Source organism: Diceros bicornis, chromosome 10, assembly GCF_020826845.1.
Source record: "Diceros bicornis minor isolate mBicDic1 chromosome 10, mDicBic1.mat.cur, whole genome shotgun sequence".
NCBI lineage: Eukaryota > Metazoa > Chordata > Mammalia > Perissodactyla > Rhinocerotidae > Diceros > Diceros bicornis.
The window spans coordinates 73,960,727-73,979,587 of NC_080749.1; the positions used below are offsets into that span (position 1 = coordinate 73,960,727).

At 37.7% G+C, this 18,861-nt stretch overlaps 1 protein-coding gene across 1 annotated transcript in view; it reads right to left on the bottom strand.

Annotated features, from left to right (window-relative positions):
- Nucleotides 1–18,861, bottom strand: part of DNAH7 (dynein axonemal heavy chain 7) — a 224,376-nt gene that overhangs the window by 80,424 nt on the left and 125,091 nt on the right. Inside the window, exons 41-46 of the mRNA XM_058548598.1 lie at nucleotides 13,269–14,141; nucleotides 10,741–10,970; nucleotides 7,182–7,512; nucleotides 4,625–4,971; nucleotides 2,782–2,962; nucleotides 235–420 (exon numbers count right to left, since the gene is read on the bottom strand). Of these exons, the coding sequence (XP_058404581.1) occupies nucleotides 235–420; nucleotides 2,782–2,962; nucleotides 4,625–4,971; nucleotides 7,182–7,512; nucleotides 10,741–10,970; nucleotides 13,269–14,141 (2,148 nt within the window). The remainder of the gene's footprint in view (nucleotides 1–234; nucleotides 421–2,781; nucleotides 2,963–4,624; nucleotides 4,972–7,181; nucleotides 7,513–10,740; nucleotides 10,971–13,268; nucleotides 14,142–18,861) is intronic.

Here is an 18,861-nt window from a genome sequence, read left to right on the forward strand (position 1 = left end):
TTTTAAAGTAGATCTTTTTGTTTCTAAAACAATTTGATTTTACAAGAGTATCTGATATAGCATCTTTTGGCTACCAACCTAATTGATAGAAAAACTAAAATACACAACTGGAAATCACTTAAAAACGTTTTGCTCTTCATATTTACCAAAAAAAACAAACAAAGATCCCTAAGATTAACTCTGGCTGTAATGAGGGTCTGGAAGAGATCTTAGAAATCAACTAGTTGTCCTTACTTGTCGATAGCTGGACGTAAAGGCTCCCAGGTAAGCGACCACTCCCGAGGAGATGAGGATGTCACCTGTCAAGTTGATATACAACTCCCCCAGCTCCAGCGCTGTCTGGCTCCATCGCGTTTTCTCACCCCCAAGGCCTCCAATCAACTGCTCAGCTCGTTCTAGCTTTTTGCTGCACAAGTCAACCTCAAAAATAAAAGTAAGCTTTTATCACCATCCACAAACAGAATAAGTTAAAAATTCTGCAAGGTTTTACCCTCAGAGATAAATTATTTTTCTAATTACAAACTTATGCCTGTAATTTTTTTTAAATCTCTAAAAGAAAAATGTGAGATATCTTACTTTAAATACTGGAGAGTCCATGACTTTTTAGAATTTTCTTTTTCATAATAAAGTATGTACTTTAACACAATTTATGAAATTCATAATGGATATTTATCATATAACGCAAAGAATAGCTCTATTTAAGGAAATAACCTACAGTATGAGACACTGAAAGTTAATTAGGTAATAAAGGGCATTCTCTTACAAATATAGATGTTTTCCCTCTATTTTAATAATCAAAATGCATTTTATTTTAAATATTCTATGAACGTTTTCCCCTCATTTAAGTTCTAGTTGATTTAATGATAATTTTAAAGGTTAAATGTTTAAAAGTTTTAATAATTGATGCTTACTTACAAAGTACAATTTTCAAGTTGTTAGACTGTGTCAACTGACTCAGATGCTTGCAATTAACCTTAAATTAGGACATCAATCAATAGCTGAGAGCCTACATTGTGCATAAGACTGTCAACCAAATCTGATTATATGTAATTAAGCAACGTGATTAAAAAAAAAAAGGCTAATTATGAAGGTGGCAAACCTGGGGAAAAGCCATTTCAACCCATGCACTCGCAATATTCCAGTAGAATACCTGAATTATTTTTATTTAATTTTGAGTGACTTAGCATCATTATTCTTGGAAGAAACAAAATTAAGTAAAGGTTAGCTTAAGGTTCAGAATGAAATAATTTACATGAAAAGAGGAAGTAAGTAATTGATAAAAGCAGAGACATTTAGATTATTTTGGAATAAGAGTTTGGCTTATACTTTTTCCTAATGCTATTAATATTTATATTAAATGCTTTTAGATTAAAAGATATAAAAAACTATATCGGTTTATCTAAAGATAGGTCTAAAAAAGCAAAAGGTATGTAACTGGTAACATTTTTGATACTTCCTAAATTTAAACCTTTTTTCTTTTAATTTTCCCTCTTTTAATATCTTCTGTCTTCCTCGTTGCTTTCTTCATCCATTTTTCTTTCAACAATGTTTATGATAAACTGAATCAGGTCTTGGACTATGATAAAGTTGCCATCAGAAACTACTAAGTAAAAACATTTTAGTTAAAATTTCTCCTCCAAAAGCAGATTTTTAGCACACATACATGCATACATTTTTTTTACATTACCATAATTTTACAACATTTTATTATAAAAAGTAAATAAAAATTTCAAACATACAGCAAAGTTGAAAAATGTTGACAGTGAGCAACCACATGCCCACCTATTAGTTATATTATTTAAACTAAAACTGGTCACTTGGAGATCATGCCCAATAATAGGTCACATTTCTAAAGATTAGCACAATGTCATATATTTGTACAAACATAGAATTTGTGCACTTGTCTTAGAGAAAGAAGCAGTCTGGGCTGTGGGAAAGAGCATAGCTCTCAGTGTCAGACTGCCTGGGTTCAGATCTTAGCGTTCAATGCCTAGAAGCTGGGCTGGCCACGGGCAAGTCGCTTAACCCTACTGTGCTTTCATTTCCATAAAATGGTCCAAAAAGATCACCTCCCTCAGAGGCTGCTGTGGGAATAAATGAGACAATGCACACTGCTCGCAGAACAATAGTGCCTTGCACTTAATGAGTACTCAATAAATATTAACTGTTACAAAATATTTTGACATTTTTTTCCTGGAGCATAATCAGACTTCAGCAATTAATTTTTGCAAATGGTATCACTATGTAAGTTGGAGCGATGTTTTTAGTCCTACAACCATTTTCAGTGGACACAGTTTGGTTCTGGGCATTGAGTTCTAATCTCAGCTCTGCCATTAACTCTTATACAACCTAAGTCACTTAACATTTTGGTTCTCCATTTCCTTACCTATAACATGAAGAGTGACTCAAATAGTCTAGCTCAATATTCTAGTAATCTAAGGCAGAGATGACTGGCAATTTTTTTTTTGAAAAGGCCAGAAAGTAAATATTTTAGGCTGTATGGGCCAGGAGGCACAATCGGGGATATTAGGTAGGTACTTATATGACGTCAAAGTACCATCTGACATTATACAAGGCAATGACATTATATATGAGTCTTCAACAATGTCAAAGCCATTGTTGGCTTGTGGACCATATGGACGGTGGGTTAGGCCGGTGGCCATAGCTTGCCAACCCCTGAACAGGAAGAACATTGGATTGCTGTGTAATGTGCTGGTGTGAACATCATTCTTGTTCACGGTAACCGAGGATTTGACCATGTTTGCCTGCTTTGCCCCATACCTGGTTCTCCAGGTCAGCCTTCTTTTGTTTATTGAGTTCGAGTGTGTCCTGAAGCTTTGCCAGCTTGTCCTGAACTTCCTGCAGGGCTGCCTGCTTCTTCCTGAGGCCGTCCATGGCAATTTTGAGCTCCCCTTCAGCCGCTGCCAGTTTTATCTTTTTGGGAGCCACTATTTTTGCCACTCTGCAAAAAGTAAAATTGGAAAATGAAATATACATTTAATATTCCGGTGCACTTTCTATCACTGAATTGACTTTTCTAATATCCTTACTATCACTCAGCACACATCTTTATGCAAAATCTATACTGATTTCTATATTCTATATTTCATCTAAGAATCAAACATGATCCCAGCACATAAGAAATGACTATTAAAATAGATACCAAATATGCATATTGTTTTCAAATAAGTAATTTTTTTTGCCCAAAATAAAATATTCGATTGTTGCCAGCGTGAATTTTGGTGATTTTGCAAAAGGAGAATAGCATATTTATGGAGAATATTACAGTATTTGTGGAAACTAGCCTAATTCATTAAGCCTTAATTCTGATGACGAGTCAGTGAGGTATTTTATCTATGTTATTTTGCTTTTTTACAAAAAATCTAAGAATATACCCTTAACTAAAACCAGCTATCTTATAAATATGTATTTTGGTAGTAAAAGGGACATAGATGAAAAAGGATGACTCTAAATTCTCTCCTCCCTATCTGGAAAACCAAGTCAGCCATGTTATCTTTCCAAAGGATAAAACATTAAATTAAAATTTATCATTAACATAATATATAACAAAACATATATAGCGTGTAATATATACGTACAACGATTCAAGTTGTGCATGAGTTTAAAAGACATCCTGTAATAGTTGCTTTTTGAAGAAATAACCAATAGTTTTTGCTGTTTTGTACATGATATAAATGGCTCTCATACAATCATCAAAAAAGCTCTTTGTCTCACAAAGAATATATATTATATCAGCGCTTCTCAGATGTGGTCCAGGCCACACCCCCTCCTACTCGGGGAGTCCCTGAGATCCTCCCTTGTTCAGCTAAACAGCTGTATGAGGCTGTATTTTCTTCATATACTTCAATCAAAGCAGTATATTGCAACAGATTGAACAAAGAAGCAGATTTGAGAGTCTAGCTATCTTTTATTAAACAGCATACTAAAGAGATTTGCAAAAATATAAAACATCACCACTCTTCTCACAAATTTTTTTGAAAATTTAGATTTTTAAAAAATAAAATGTTAATTATGTCATTTTTTTTTTTTGCTATTTTAAGATGAATTAAGTATTTCTCAGTTTTAATTTCTAGTATGGTAGATAAAGATTTGGTGGGGGGGGTCTTCAATTTTTTATTTTTATTTTTTTTTGGTGAGGAAGATTAGCCCTGCGCTAATATCTATTGCCAATCCTCCTCTTTTTGTTGAGGAAGATTGGCCCTGGGCTAACATCCATGCCCATCTTCCTCTACTTTATATGGGACGCCACCACAGCATGGCTTAACAAGCGGTGCATAGGTGCGCACCTGGGATCCGAACCTGTGAACCCCGGGCCACGAAGCGGAGTGTGTGAAGTGGCTTAACCACTAAGCCACTGGGCCGGCCCCTTCAACAATTTGTAAAAGTGTAAACGGCTCCTGAGTCCAAAAACCTTAAGTACCATTGTATTATACTATTTAATTGGTAAAATCTTCTCTCCAGTAAATATGTAAACACATAGCAAGTATTAGACATAATTTTCTGAGAAGCCTCTCACCTACATAGCTTTTAAGTTTCATATTGTCTAACTGACCAAACCTGAAAATAAAACCTATCAGTTAGTATTCTTTCTGCCAGTCCTCACCTGTCATACGAATCCATTGCTATGACCCATTTGCACAGACCTTCGGCTGCTGTGGAAGCATTTCTAATCTTTTCTGGAACAAAATCTGGATTTGGAATATAATTTTTTCTTATGATATTCATATAAGCTGGAGGAATATTGTCCTTGTCATATTCATGAAGTGACTGTAGAAATCTAATGTCACCAAGAAGTCTCTTAGCTGGACCCCAGAAATCCTCTATTTTTTTTCCGGAACCTGTGGGGTCAGGGATTTTGTCTGCTTTGATGCCTTTCAAGATGCATATGGCTTCCATAACTAGCTTGACGCCAGCAGGAGGACTCTTCATGGATTTTACCACTGTGATGTCCTGAAAATAACAAGCTAATTACTAAAAAAGAATTGTTTGTTTACACATAACTTTTAATTGGTTCCTATTTTCAAAGTAAGCCATAAGATACAGAAACTCACTCTGCTCATTGGGTAGAAACAGTGATAGTGATCTTATCGTCTTTAGAAGCATTGAGAAGTTTGTCCCAAAGGAAAAATTAAAAACAAAAAAGGATAATAGAAAGATACCCTACGTGTGATTACTTATGAAATGAAGTCTACTTCAAAAATACACAAAAGAGAGGTTTGGGTGTCACAAGTAAGAGTTTTATAGCTTCTTAAAAACTATACAAGTCATAGATGCAAACATTAGGAAAATACAGAGAAATTATACATATGTAGGTCTCCTGTAATCCTATTATATACACTAAACTGCTGTAAACTTTTTCATTTACATTCTTCCATATCTTTTTCTATGTGTATATCCTACAAATCAGTGTATATGCCATATTTTAACCAATAGAATCACAGAATACACAACATACATGCTGTTTTAAAACCTGTCCTATTTCAATAACAATATATAGTGAATATCCTTTTCACGGTAGTAAACATTTACAAACATAACCATTTACAGCCTTCTAATGCACAGATATGAATCATAATTCTAATACCTTACCTGTGCTGTTTTCTCCATTTTCTACTATTGCAATCGCCATGCTGAATTAAAGACTGTATGTCTTTTATTTTGAAAGCTTTTGACACATATTGACAAACTGCTCTTCAGAAAGTATATAAGGCTTCCTGCTTTACTATATATACCCTTAGCAACACTGGTAGGCATTCTGATAGGCAAAAGAAATCTTATTTATTTATTTTTGTATGTGTGAGGAAGATCAGCCCTGAGCTAACATCCATGCCAATCCTCCTCTTTTTGCTGAGAAAGACTGTCCCTGGGCTAACATCTGTGCCCATCTTCCTCCACTTTATGTAGGATGCCACCACAGCATGGCCTGAAAAGCAGTGTGTCAGTGCGTGCCCAGGATCCGAACCCCAGCTGCCAGCAGTGGAGCGCGAGCAATTAACTCCTATGCCACGGGGCTGGCCCGAAATCTTATTTTTATCTGCATTTCTTTAAATACAAGTGAGGTAGGATATATTTTCATATGTTTATTGACTATTTGTATTTCTTCTTTTGTAAGTTACTTCTTTATATCATTTACTATCTTAGAGCTACTTTTTTTTTCTTATTGATTTGTAAGAGCTTTTTACATAAGGCATATTAATCTTTTGTTTGCCATATATTTCAAATATTTTTCCTCAGTGTTTCCAAACTTATATCCATGGTGTTTATATCAAACAAATGTGTTAGTTTTTAGATACAAAAATTTATTACTTTTTAAAAAATGTTATCAATTATGAAAAATACAACAGAGTGTCCAGAGCACATATATTACAAACAATATTGCTTAGTGTTTTTTTTTGTTTTCATGATTTTTCTCATACCAAGAAAACACTAGGTAATAATGCATGCCAAGATTATAAACATCTGACTTACATTTCCTAGTATTCTACAGTAATATAACTATTTATATTTAAATTTCCATCTCAAATCTATTTTGGAGTCAGGTGTGAAGAAAAGATCTAACACTCTCTCACCACCCCACTCAAAGGTTTAGCCAAGATTCTCAACACTATTTATTTTTAAAAATTCACCTTTATCTTTCTTAATTGAAATGTTCCCCTTTCACATATTAATTTCTAATACCACATTTCATCAAATCTAAGACATGCTATTATAAAACATAACATTATAAGCCATATCATTATTTTATATATCACCAAAAAAAACCCATTGACACAATACTTTATCACATCTCCTGTAAGGCGTATTCCAATTACAAAAGTGTCTAGATATAAAAAAGGTGCACCTTAGAATCAAAACATACACTTGTGTCTTATGCCTCTGTCCATTATTGTGGTGCAAAGTTGTTATGCCAAATTCGTGAAATAAGAGTAACAGGTATAACATCTGGCAGCTTTCTTCTCTTTTAAAAATTGTCTTAGTCATGCATATACATTTCTTTTTTCAGGTGAATTAGGGAATCTTTCTGCCAATTTGAAATGATTTTGACTGTATTAAAACTGGAGACTACCTTGGAGAGACAGACTAGGTTGCAGCCCGTGATGGTAAGTGCTTTCTTGAGCTATGATGACACATTTCCTGGCAAGTGTGTGGTGCGCTCTTACCTGTGCGGTGAGAGTGTCAAGGGCGGAGAGCGCTGACTCTAAGATGGGCAAGGCCCCTGCCAGGTCAGCGTCACATTCGTCTTTGATAGCTTTGGCAGCCATCGCTTGTTCATTTGCTATCGTTTCATCAGCTTTCACTATTTTCTCTGTTTTGGCAACTTCTACAGACTCCTTCTCAATGATTACCATCATTTCGTCAACCTCTCTGCTGGCGACTTTTAACTGAGGATGCAGAGCGCCCAGCTCCAACTGCATTGTGGCTACTTGAGACGCAGCAGAATCCAGTTTATCCAAGCCCACTTCGTACCTCTTTTTCATCTTCATTACTTCACTGAAAGCAAAGAGAGAAAACGAGGTTAGTCGTCAGGCTCTGTATCCTCCGTCAAGGGAAAAATTAAGTGTTCTTGAGCTTTTCAGTCTTTTTCAAGGCATAACTAAAGAAGTGGTCTGAAAGATTTTCACATATATTAACAATTTGTTAAAAAATATAAACTCTAGAAAATGGGATGTGCGTAATTAAGTGTAGACAGTATGTCTTGTTCATTTTTGTATTTCCAGTACCTTGCACGATATCTAAGCATACAATAGAGATTCAGAAGTTACCCTTCTTTATTTATTATATACTAGGTACAAGGCGAGGAGTCTCCTATACCAAAATGGACAGTGTACCTCTAAAACTAGGCACCTTGGGAAGTTTATTCCAACAACACTGTGGTTCCTTAAAACCTTTTTATAATCACTTCTTTAAATAGACTTCAGTGCTCAAAATATATTATTTTGAATGTTGCCAAAGGTGGCAAATGATTTTAAGATGTCTTCAATATCCTGAAACAGGAATTTTTAATTAAGATAAAAGTGAAAAATAGGATAGATAATAAAGCTCAATACTTTTTTTTGGTGCAAAATGATTACAAGGTAATAATAATTGGTTAGAAATAATATAATATTTTGATGTACTTTAAAATTTTTATCTGCATTCATATATGTTCTCTATAAAATTATCCAGAGAAATATGTAGAGAAAACTATTCCTCTTTATAATTTGTTTCATTTTGAATATTTGATATACCATAATATTTCAATGTAAAAGGTGACACCTTTTAGAAATCCTCTTCAAAAAATAGGCTGGAGTAGGTAACGATCCAGCCCAATAATTGTCTAAAGGCAGAAGCACACTCTTAACTGACTGCTTAACTGGCTTGAGCCGGAATAGGTTACGAGGAGATCATTAAAAAGACTGTCAGAAAAAAATAAAATTTAGAAGTGAGGGCATGCCACATTTTTGTCACATGTTGGTTCTCTCTGAGTTAGCAAACTACTTGACAGTAGTGGAACTGAGGGGACTGGATACACGAGACCATGTTATCCCTGAGTTCGGGTTCAGCTGGAACCTTGTGGAGCAAGCAAGGGAAAGAGTCTCACTCCTGACAGCAGAAAGCAGTTCAACACTGTGGGTCATCCCATGTGACGCTTTGCTAGCTAAACCACTGGTTTCCTGGCAGGTAACCTGATCACTTGCTTCTAGGTTACAGTACTAGCTGGCTATAAAGAGATGTGAAGGCTTTAGCTATTAAGGGAAGAGAAAATACAGAGGGGGAATTCTAGTTGAGGTAAAGGAGAATTTTTTTAAAAAAGAGGAAAATTTGAAAGGCAAATAAGAATATCTAAAAATGCCTAGAAAACTATTACTTTCAACCTTCCTATAAGTTTGTGTTTCATTTTTATAATCTTTCAGTTAGGACGGTCCTAAACATTGTGAGCATACAATCAAACAGAGATATCAGTGAGATTCAAAATGTAATCAGACTCTCCAAGAGGTTCGGATCCTCCTGGATCCTCCTGGATGGGAAAACATGGGAGAAAAAAAAAAAAAGCAAGATTCCATTAAGTTAAAGAGCCTAAGATCTGCATGGAAAGATCATTATTTTGACCACCAAAGACGTAATAAAATTCAGCTGAGTCACGTAGCAGCCGTGGGTGGAGGCTGCAGACTGCACTAGGCAGACGGAAAAAATACTAATGGTGTGATTCAAACCCGGAGGTGTGGACCATGGTGAGCAGGAAACTATGACGCCCCAGCTGCAAAAGGCATTACAACAGTCACTACAAACACGGGTGAGGGGCATCCTCCCAGGATCTAGGGTGCATCCTGGACAATATGAGAAAAGGTGCTTCAAAATGCCTGAGATAGTGGGTTAGACACGGGAAGATTTAGAATTAACTACAGTTAATATGCAAAAATTAAACTCAGTATTAATATTTTTGTGTTAAGGAATCTGTGCACATTTGGTGTTTTAAGTATATTTTTTAATGTTTAAAAGAATTTGGTCTGTTACGTTAACAGATCAGCCTTGTAGTCCAATATAAATTGTGTAATTGAGCAATAGAGATAAATTTGTGTTTTTAAGTGAAAAAAAATCTAAGTTTATAGATAAAACATTTAAAAGAACTTAAGGCTTAAACATACACATAAGTTTAACTTACTAGATTTTATAAATTACTTAAGTACCTAGGAAAATTTGATTTGTTAAATCAGACCCCAAAAGGGGAATAAAAAATTAAAAATTATAAATGCAACGTAAAAAATTTGTTTAAATAACTTTTTGAATGTGACCAAACATTCAAAGTTGAAGTAGTTGAAGATCCCCTTAAAAGTGATCATTACAATTTCTGAACTTCTAAATTTCTAGTTAATTTAATGTTTTCAGATTTTGTAATATACATATTGAGTATTAAATTTTAGGACCAAAGAAACTTTTTTGTGTGTGTAAGGAAGATTAGCCCTGAGCTAACATCCGATGCCAATCCTCCTCTTTTTTTGCTGCAGAAGATTGGCCCTGGGCTAACGTGCCCATCTTCCTCTATATTACATGGGGCGCCACCACAGCATGGCTAGACAAGTGGTGCATCAGTCGGCGACTGGGATCTGAACCTGTGGACCCCAGGCTGAGGAAGCAGACCGCACGCACTTAACCACTACGCCACTGGGCTGGCCCCCCCAAAGAAACTTTTGAACAAACTTTTATGCATGTAAAAGTTACTTTCAAAGACATCAAAAAATTCACTTCGACACACTCTATAGTACCCAAGTTTATTGATGTTTATACTGATGTTTTCAAATGCGAGTTTATTTGAATAAGGAAAGCTGACCATGCATATTGAGTGGCTGTCTCTGGGTTTCAACGGTTCAGTACCTAAAGAGAAGGTTTATCTACTATCTAATTACTTATCAAAGAAAAATTACTCTCTATTGGTGTTTACTCAATATCACTATCAAAGTATCCTGGGGCCTTACCACAGCTCTGAGTGGCACACCTTCATTCCTTCAACAAACACGATTATACATTAACGGTGTGCTAGGCAATGCCTCTCTACAAAAGAATAAGACCTGCTCCCTACCCTTAAAATGTTTGTGGAGTAAATCATTTAAAGATTTAACAAAACTCACGGTATATACACATAAAATAAATCTCGACTACATCATAGCTATGTCATTTTTGTACACACAAATATTTTTAAACCGCCATAGCTTACTCAGAAATATGAAATTTCATTTTTACCTTCTTTTCTTTTCCAACAACAGTTTGAAGGTGGAGATTAATTCAAGATAAGAGGTAGGAGTCACATAATTGTATCTTTGAAGTTCAACATAGAAGGATGTTGATAAATCTATGGTAGAAGTGTGGAAGCTTTTACACATGTCGATACAGCCGTCTCGTATTTTCTCTGACATTTCAATCTCTTCCAAGAAGCGTGAGGCAACTGCCTGTAGCGCATCTTCAGGCCACGACTAAATTTAAGATAAATGCTTTAGCACTTTTTTTTTTTTTTTCCGGTGAGGAGATCAGCCCTGAGCTAACATCTGCCAATCCTCCTCTTTTTGCTGAGGAAGACCGGCCCTGCGCTAACATCCATGCCCATCTTCCTCCACTTTATATGGGACGCCCCCACAGCATGGCTTGACAAGCGGTGCATCGATTGGTGCGCGACCGGGATCCGAACCGGCAAACCCCGGGCCGCCGCAGCGGAGCGTGTGCACTTAACGGCTTGCGCCACCAGGCCGGCCCCATTATAAATGCTGTAGCACTTGATCAAGGGGACTAACATGAGTCTGTTTCCGCTGCAGTCCTTTACAACTTATGGATGTTGGAAATGGAGGGTACAGCGTGAGAGATGGGGTGGGAGAGACACTTCCATGAAGAACTTCCCCCAAGTACTTGAATGCTTAGGGCAGGGAGCCAGTAGCCAGTGCATGTGATATTAACTTTTCATGGCTTGTTCAGGGTTAGAGATATTGTTCATGAGTATTACAGGAGCAAGGAAGAGGAAAGGAACTAAACTAGTGGAATGTCTATGTCTGTGTGCACTCTACTGTTATTATCTCATTTAATTCTCCCAACAATTCTCTGAAGTAAATGTTATTATCCTTTCCCCTAAACTCCAAAATCATATGAACTGCCACCTCCTTGATTTCTCTTATAGGCATCTCAAACTTAACAAGATCAAAATGTGGTTCTTATCTCTCCTAAAATACTTGCAGTCTTCCCCACTTAGTAACCATCACCGCCATCTGCCCAGTTGCTCAAGTCAAAATGTAGGGATCACCCTTGATCCCTCTCCTCTTCCTCAACCCTACATCCATCCCATAAGCAGTTCTTTAGGCACCATTCCTAAAAGAGTTTCCCAATCCTTTCCCTTCTTTCCATATCTACAACAACCCAACCCAGTTCACCCAGTTATCATCTGCCTGGAATATTCCAGTAGTGTCCTAACTGGTCTCCCTTGTTGTCTGTTCTACACAGCTGCCAAGTGATCTTTTCAAGATGTCAATTAGGTCATATCACACTCCTCAATTTATAATCCTTCGAAGACTTCCCAGCATACTTAAAATAAAATCCAAAACCAACTTGTGACTCTCTACCTGATCTGGCCCTTCCCATCTTTCTGACCTCAACTCTACTACTTCCCCTCAGTCACTCTGCTCTCCTCACCCTGATTTTCTTTCCCCCTCATTCCTTCTAGAGAGCCCCTTGCCTTCACTAGTTGATTCTCTCTGCCCAGAGCCTCTCAGGAGTGGCACTTTTTGTCTTTCGTGTTTTCTCTTAAAGGTCACCTATGCAGAAAGCCTTTACTCCCTATATGCTACTCTGTATGATGGAATTATTTTTTGCTAATTTGTTTTCTGTAGAAAGTAAGCTCAAGGAGAGCAGAAGACTTGTCTGTTTCATTTTCCCCTTCATCTCCAGCTTTTAGAATAAGACCTGCTACAAGGCAAGGTTTCAATAAATATGTGTTGCATGAAATAATTAATCTCTGCAGGAAATGGAGGTACAGAGGGGCTGTGTAAATTCCCCAAGGTCAAAAACGCTTATGTGTTGGATCTCACTCACTGGATCTCTGCCATGGCCCCAAAATTTCCTACCCGACACCCTTGTCCGCTCTGCTCTGTGTTTCCTGATACTGTAGCTTACTACAAAAAGTGTCACTCTGGCTTGCTTCCTTTTGACTTCCTGTTGGGTTTGGCTAATGGAAAGAGATAGGAGGGTGGAAGAAGAAAGAAGTCGAGGTATTTATGCCGTCCCTTCCTTTCTAGCAGGAGCTGAGTTCTCGGTTTCAGGCTCCTGTTCCTGTCAGGCGTCCTACTTCCACAGCTCCAAGCTCCACTAACTCTTTCCTCCCTATGCCCTTTATATCCAACTGTAGTAACAACTTCCTGCTAGGCTCCACCACCTCCTGATAGCTCCCCGTTCACTCTCAGTTCCTGTAACCCTGTCCGCACCTCTGTGAACAGTCCCTTCATTCAGCTTTCCCCAGTGAAGCTTTCCAATGTGCTCTCTGTTCCTGTCAGGACCCTGACTGACGCACAAATTTATCCTAAAACTTTCTACAATATATTGAGGTTATTGACTATATACACTAGAAATAAAATATTTTTCTATTATGATGATTTCTTGAATTATAATTTCATAAAATACCTTGTTATTGATCAGAAAATTCTGCTAAACTACATTTTTTGGGGGAGGTCTATAAAATAAGTCATGATAATTCAACATTTCCAGAAGTCTATCTAAAATTCACATGGCGATACCTGAAACCAGTCGATGGTACAGCAGTTAACAAGAGCAGGGAACTTTCTAAGTCGAATCCGAAATGCGTCTCCAATGGGACTCATGGCGAGGACGACATGCAGTTGGTTGCGGCAGCGATCGATAAACATGTTGAAAAGAGCTATGGGGCTTCCGTCTGTCTGTTTGGTTTTATCCCGCTGGCGATCTAACTGACGCATCTTTTCACATATTTCCTGCTTCTCATCTAATGCAAAGAGATTTGGAATCTCCCCAGCATTTAGCAGATTGTTGACATCTTCTAGAAATGACTCCCTTTTGATCTGAGTATCTGTAAACAGGAAGACACCCTGCATCTCACCTTCAGCACATTTCCTTAAGATCACTTTCAAATCTTCATGCCACTCGGAGTTACCATAGCCCTTGGAGATTTCAACCTGGAAAACTGAATAATCAGCCATGTGGGCAGCTAATCTGGTGACAGATTGCCTTCCACTCCCCCCAACGCCAACCAGGAGAGCATGGCTGCGAGGCTGTTTCAGGATCCTGGAAATTCTGCTGATGTGTTCTATGGCAAATCGGAATAAGACGAGGTTCATTGTTTTTTTGCTCATGTTGTTGTATTCTTCTAGGTGAGCTTCCACTATCACTCGAAGATTATCCACGTCTGCAACTTCTCTGTAGTTGGTATCCTCCCTCTTGGGATCATGGAAATCACAAAACATTAAGCTGCGTAAGTCGTCTTCTTCCACCACTCTGTCATTATTAAAATCCAAGCTTTGAAAAAGCTCATGAAAATTTTCATCCATATATTTTTTCAAAATTTCTTGAATGTAGTTGATAAGCCAACTTCGGTCTGCATTATCCAGAAGGCGATCATAATACACTCTAAGGACCTATATAATAATTAAAAAGCAGCTTTAGGAACTGATTCTTCTATCTTTTTTAGTTTTATTTCCGTGCTAATCTCAAGTAATATAAAAAGTACTCCTAGAAAATTTCTGTGGGTTTTCTTAAAAGTACTATTATCCAAACAATCATGACTGACTCATAATAATGTTTATTTTAAATATTAATTTTGATCATATATATTTGGAATAATACACAGCTACATTGCTATCAATAAATAGAGGCAATTTGCAGGGACTGAAGCAGACTAGAGATGCAAAGAGTATTAAGGACTACAGAAAGAAAGAAAAGGACTAGAGAAGGTGAGCAACGGCCCCTGCGGGTCACTCAGCTATGGATAACAGAGCTGGGCACTGGTATCTAGGGGTTTCCGACTCCCTTGCACTGATCTTTCCTTTTTCCAAGCCAGATAACATTTTATAAATTATTGACAAATCAATAGATATTATTTTCCTTAAAAAAGCACATTTTCTAGAAAAAGAGAGAATGTCTTAGGTGGAGGGCAAGTTTGTTTTGGACATTTGATAATTCTTTTTGTTGTAAGTCATTGCAGAGAGCAATCTACTAAAATAAATCTCTGGTCATAGGCACATGTTATGGCTGCAAGAAACAGTTAATCAGGCTTGCTACATAAATTAACTATTCCTCACAGTGGTACAAGTGTCCCTTGGTTACAATCTGTTTTGGACTGAATCGTATCCCCCCAAAATTCATATGTTGCAGCCCTAACCCGCAATGTGACTGTATTTGGAGAGAGGTCCTTTAAGGAGGTAATTAAGGTTAAACGAGGGCATAAGGTTGGGGCCCTAACCCAACAGGACTGGTGCCCTTACAGGAAGAGGAAGAGACACCAGAGCTCTCGCTCTCGCTCCCTGCAGGCACACAGAGGAAGAGCCATGTGAGGACACAGTGAGAAGGCAGCCATCTGTAAGCCAGGCAGAGAGCCTTCACCAGAAACCAACACTGACGGCACTTGATCTTAGATTTCTGGACTCCAGAACTGTGAGAAAATTTCTGTTGTTCAAGCCACTCAGTCTGTGGTATTTTGTTACGGCAGCACTAGCAGAGTAACACACATATGACAGAAGCAATGTACATATTTGTCAGCAAAACTTCTAACTTTGAGTCCTGACTCTGCTATGCTATTTTGGGAAAGTTACTTAAATCTGTCTGCATCAGCTTCTTTACCTATAAAATGGAAGTAGTAATACATACCTTACAAATCTCACAGATGTACAGCAAAAATAGAATGACAACATATGTGAAAACACTATAGAATTGATAAATATAATTATTACATCCTGCCTTGGAATCAGCCTAACGGTGTTCAAGAATGATGATTGTAGTGTTTTCATTGTTGTCAAGTTGATGATGTAATAGTGTCATCCTTTTTTCTAGTAATGGTGGCTGTACAGGCAAATGGTATGATTTAAGCCTTCCCCCTACTCCAACCAGTTCAAAAGCTATTTCTCTATGGGACTATGTAGTTTCCCAACATATGCCAATAGCCACCTCCTTGGGTTGAGGTACTGAAGATGTCGTACAATATTCCTATGAGAGGAAGAAACTAAATTAAGCCAACCTCACATGTCAGGCATCAGGGCCTAAGCATGCATCAAGTATATTATTATCTAGCTGGCAATTTAGCAAGAACCTAAGAAGTGTTTCCTCATAGATCATCAACATACCTGCACTGAATCATCTGAGGTAGTTGCTAAAATGCAGATTCCAGGGCCCCACTCCAGATTTGCTGACTTAATAGATTTGAGGACGGTACCTGAGACTATCCTTTTTTTTTCTTTTTTCATTTCCTTATATAAGGTACAAAATTCTTAAGTGTACAGTTCCAAGAATTTTTAAACATTTATACAGCCATGTAACTATCACCAAGATCAAGACCTAGAATGTTTCCAGCACCTTGGTGGGCTCCCCCATTCTCCCTTCTGGTGATATCTGTCCTCCTCCCTCCCCCACAAGGAGCTATTATTCTATCACCACCTCTTACGTTTTTAAAAGCTGACATGTAAAATTTTTTATTATAAATCTAAGTTATTGCACGGGAGGTAATTTCTGGCATATTTATATTGTATTTGTGCTTTAAATTGATTTACCTCAAACCTTGATTACAGATTGTTTTAACTGATATATAATTCAAGTATCATAAAATTCACTCTTTTAAAGAATATAATTCAATGGTTTTCAGAATATTCACGAAGTTGTGTAACCAACACCACTACCTAATTTTAGAACTTTTTCATCACCCCAAAAAGAAACTTTGTACCCATTAGCAGTCACTCATTATTATTCACCCCCACCCCACCCCACCCCCGCCACCAGCACAGCCCATGGCAACTATTAATCTACTTTCTCTCTCTTTGGATTTGCTTATTCTGGACATTTCATATAAATGGAATCATATAATATGTGGCCTTTTGTGTCTGGCTTCTTTCACTTAGCATAATATTTTCTAGGTTCATCCACGTTGTAGCATGTATCAGTATTTCTTTTTAGAGATGAATAAAATCCCATTGTACATATATATATTTCAGTTCTCCTGGGTATATAGCCAGGAGTGGAATTGCTGGGTCATATTGTTTAACATTCTGAGGAAGCACCAAACTGTTTTCCAAAGTGGCTGCACCATATTACATTCCCTCAAGCAACTATGAGGGTTCCAATTCGTCCACCATCCTCACCAACAGGTGTTATTATCTGTCTTTTTGAGTATAGCCGTCCTAGTGGATGTGAGGGGTACTTCACTGCAGTTTTGATTTCCCTAATGAATAATGATGTTGAACATCTTTTCATGTGTTTATTGGCCATTTGCATATCGTCTTTGGAGAAATGTCTGTTCAAATCCTTTGCCTACTTTTATGTTGGGTTATTTGTCTTTTACTGTTGAGTTGTAATAGTTCTTTATGTATTCTGGATAGGAGACATGCATTAGATACATGATTTGCAAGTATTTTCTCCCATTCTATGGGTTGTCTTTTCACTTTCTAGATAGTGTCCTTCAAAGCATGAAAATTTTTAACTTTGATGAAATCAAATTTATATATATTTTTCCTGGATTGCTTATGCAGAATATCTATATTTAACAAGCCAATCAGATGTTATGTGCACTAGCACTGGAACGCCATGGAGAAGCCAAAGGGAATGCAAAATAGTAAGCCAGTTTTATACCTTGAAAACCATTTAGTAAAATTATATTAGGACTTCTAGTTTTGCAAAAGTGTCTGGAAAGGAAAAAGACCTAAAGTAGTGTCTGACGTTTATTAGGCCCTCAGGAAATTTTTTTTGACTGAACAGAAATAAAGCACAGATGAGAGTGTTGAGTTCAATCACTTCATATTTTTTGAAATGTTGAGAACAATGTGCCTAGCACTGTTCTTGTCACTGTGCATCATCAGTGGGAAAAAAGAGAAATCTCTGCCCTCACGGAGCTTGCATGCTGTCTGAGGGAGACGGACGATAAACATAAGAAATGACTTCATGGCACGTTAGAAGTTGATCAGTGCTATGGAAAAAAGAAAAATAGAGCAAGTCAAGAAAGACTGGAACTGCTAGCGGGGTATGAGGCTGTAGTATTCTATGGGGTGGTCAGGGTGGGCCTCATCAAGAAGGAGAGATTCAATCAAAGGCAGTAGGAACCTAGCCCAGAGGATCAATATCTGGGGGAAGAGCATTCCAGGCAGAGAGAACAGCCCGGAGGCCTGTGTTGCTGGTGAAGGGTGAAGAAGGGGGAAAGCAGGATGCAGCCTGAGGGGAACCAGGGAAGAGGTGCACATGGAAGGTCTTATGGGCCACTGGACTTTATTCCGAATTCCTCCCAATGAAGTAGAGCGCTATTGCAAAGTTTTGAGCTGAAGACTTAAATTCATTACATTATATGAATATGAAGTAGTCACTAAAAATGACAAGTTATTATATTATGAACCTCATTAAGTGCCCAAAAAGCTCAACAGCCATTGTCAAACTCAATAATCTTACATCCAAGGATCTGAAAAATGCTAAAAAATAACTATAAATACCACAGATATTCAATGGCACATATGAACGGCACATATGAACTACTCCCACGATTGGAAGAAAGCAATGGCATGTATAATCCCAAGGGATGGAGCATGTTACGCATAATAAGACTGTCTTCCTTCTCCCTCTATGCACTCATTCAACAATACTGATTGAGCGCTTGCTATGTGTCAAGCACTGGGGAAAGCAGTGAATAAATAAAATTGCTGCTCTCATAAAGCCTCTATTCAAGTAGAGACAATAAGGAAGCAAAAATATAGCCAGTGTCAAGAGCCATTCAGTGTTATGAAGAATTAAGTGAGATAAGAGATAAAGAGCTATGGGGGTAGGGATGGCCCAAGGCCAGCCTCTGTGGAAAGGGGATATTTAAGCAGAGACCTGAAGGAGATAAGTGGGCAAGCCCTGTGGATAATGAGGCGAAGAGTGTTCCAGGCAGAAGGAAATCAAGGGAGAAGATCCTGAGGTGGAGGATGCTAGATGCTTCCTAGAGTAAGATTTGGCCCCTCACAAAATGCTGCCTTGGACAATGCACTCCTTCAGTGAAGTCAATGACATCTCCCCCTCTGGCCTCTCTCCCTGTCCACCATTCAGCATATTTCTATTACCCATGTGACCTACAGACTACAGCCTGTGTCCATGCCCCAGAATATGGATCCCACTCAGGCAATTAAGTGA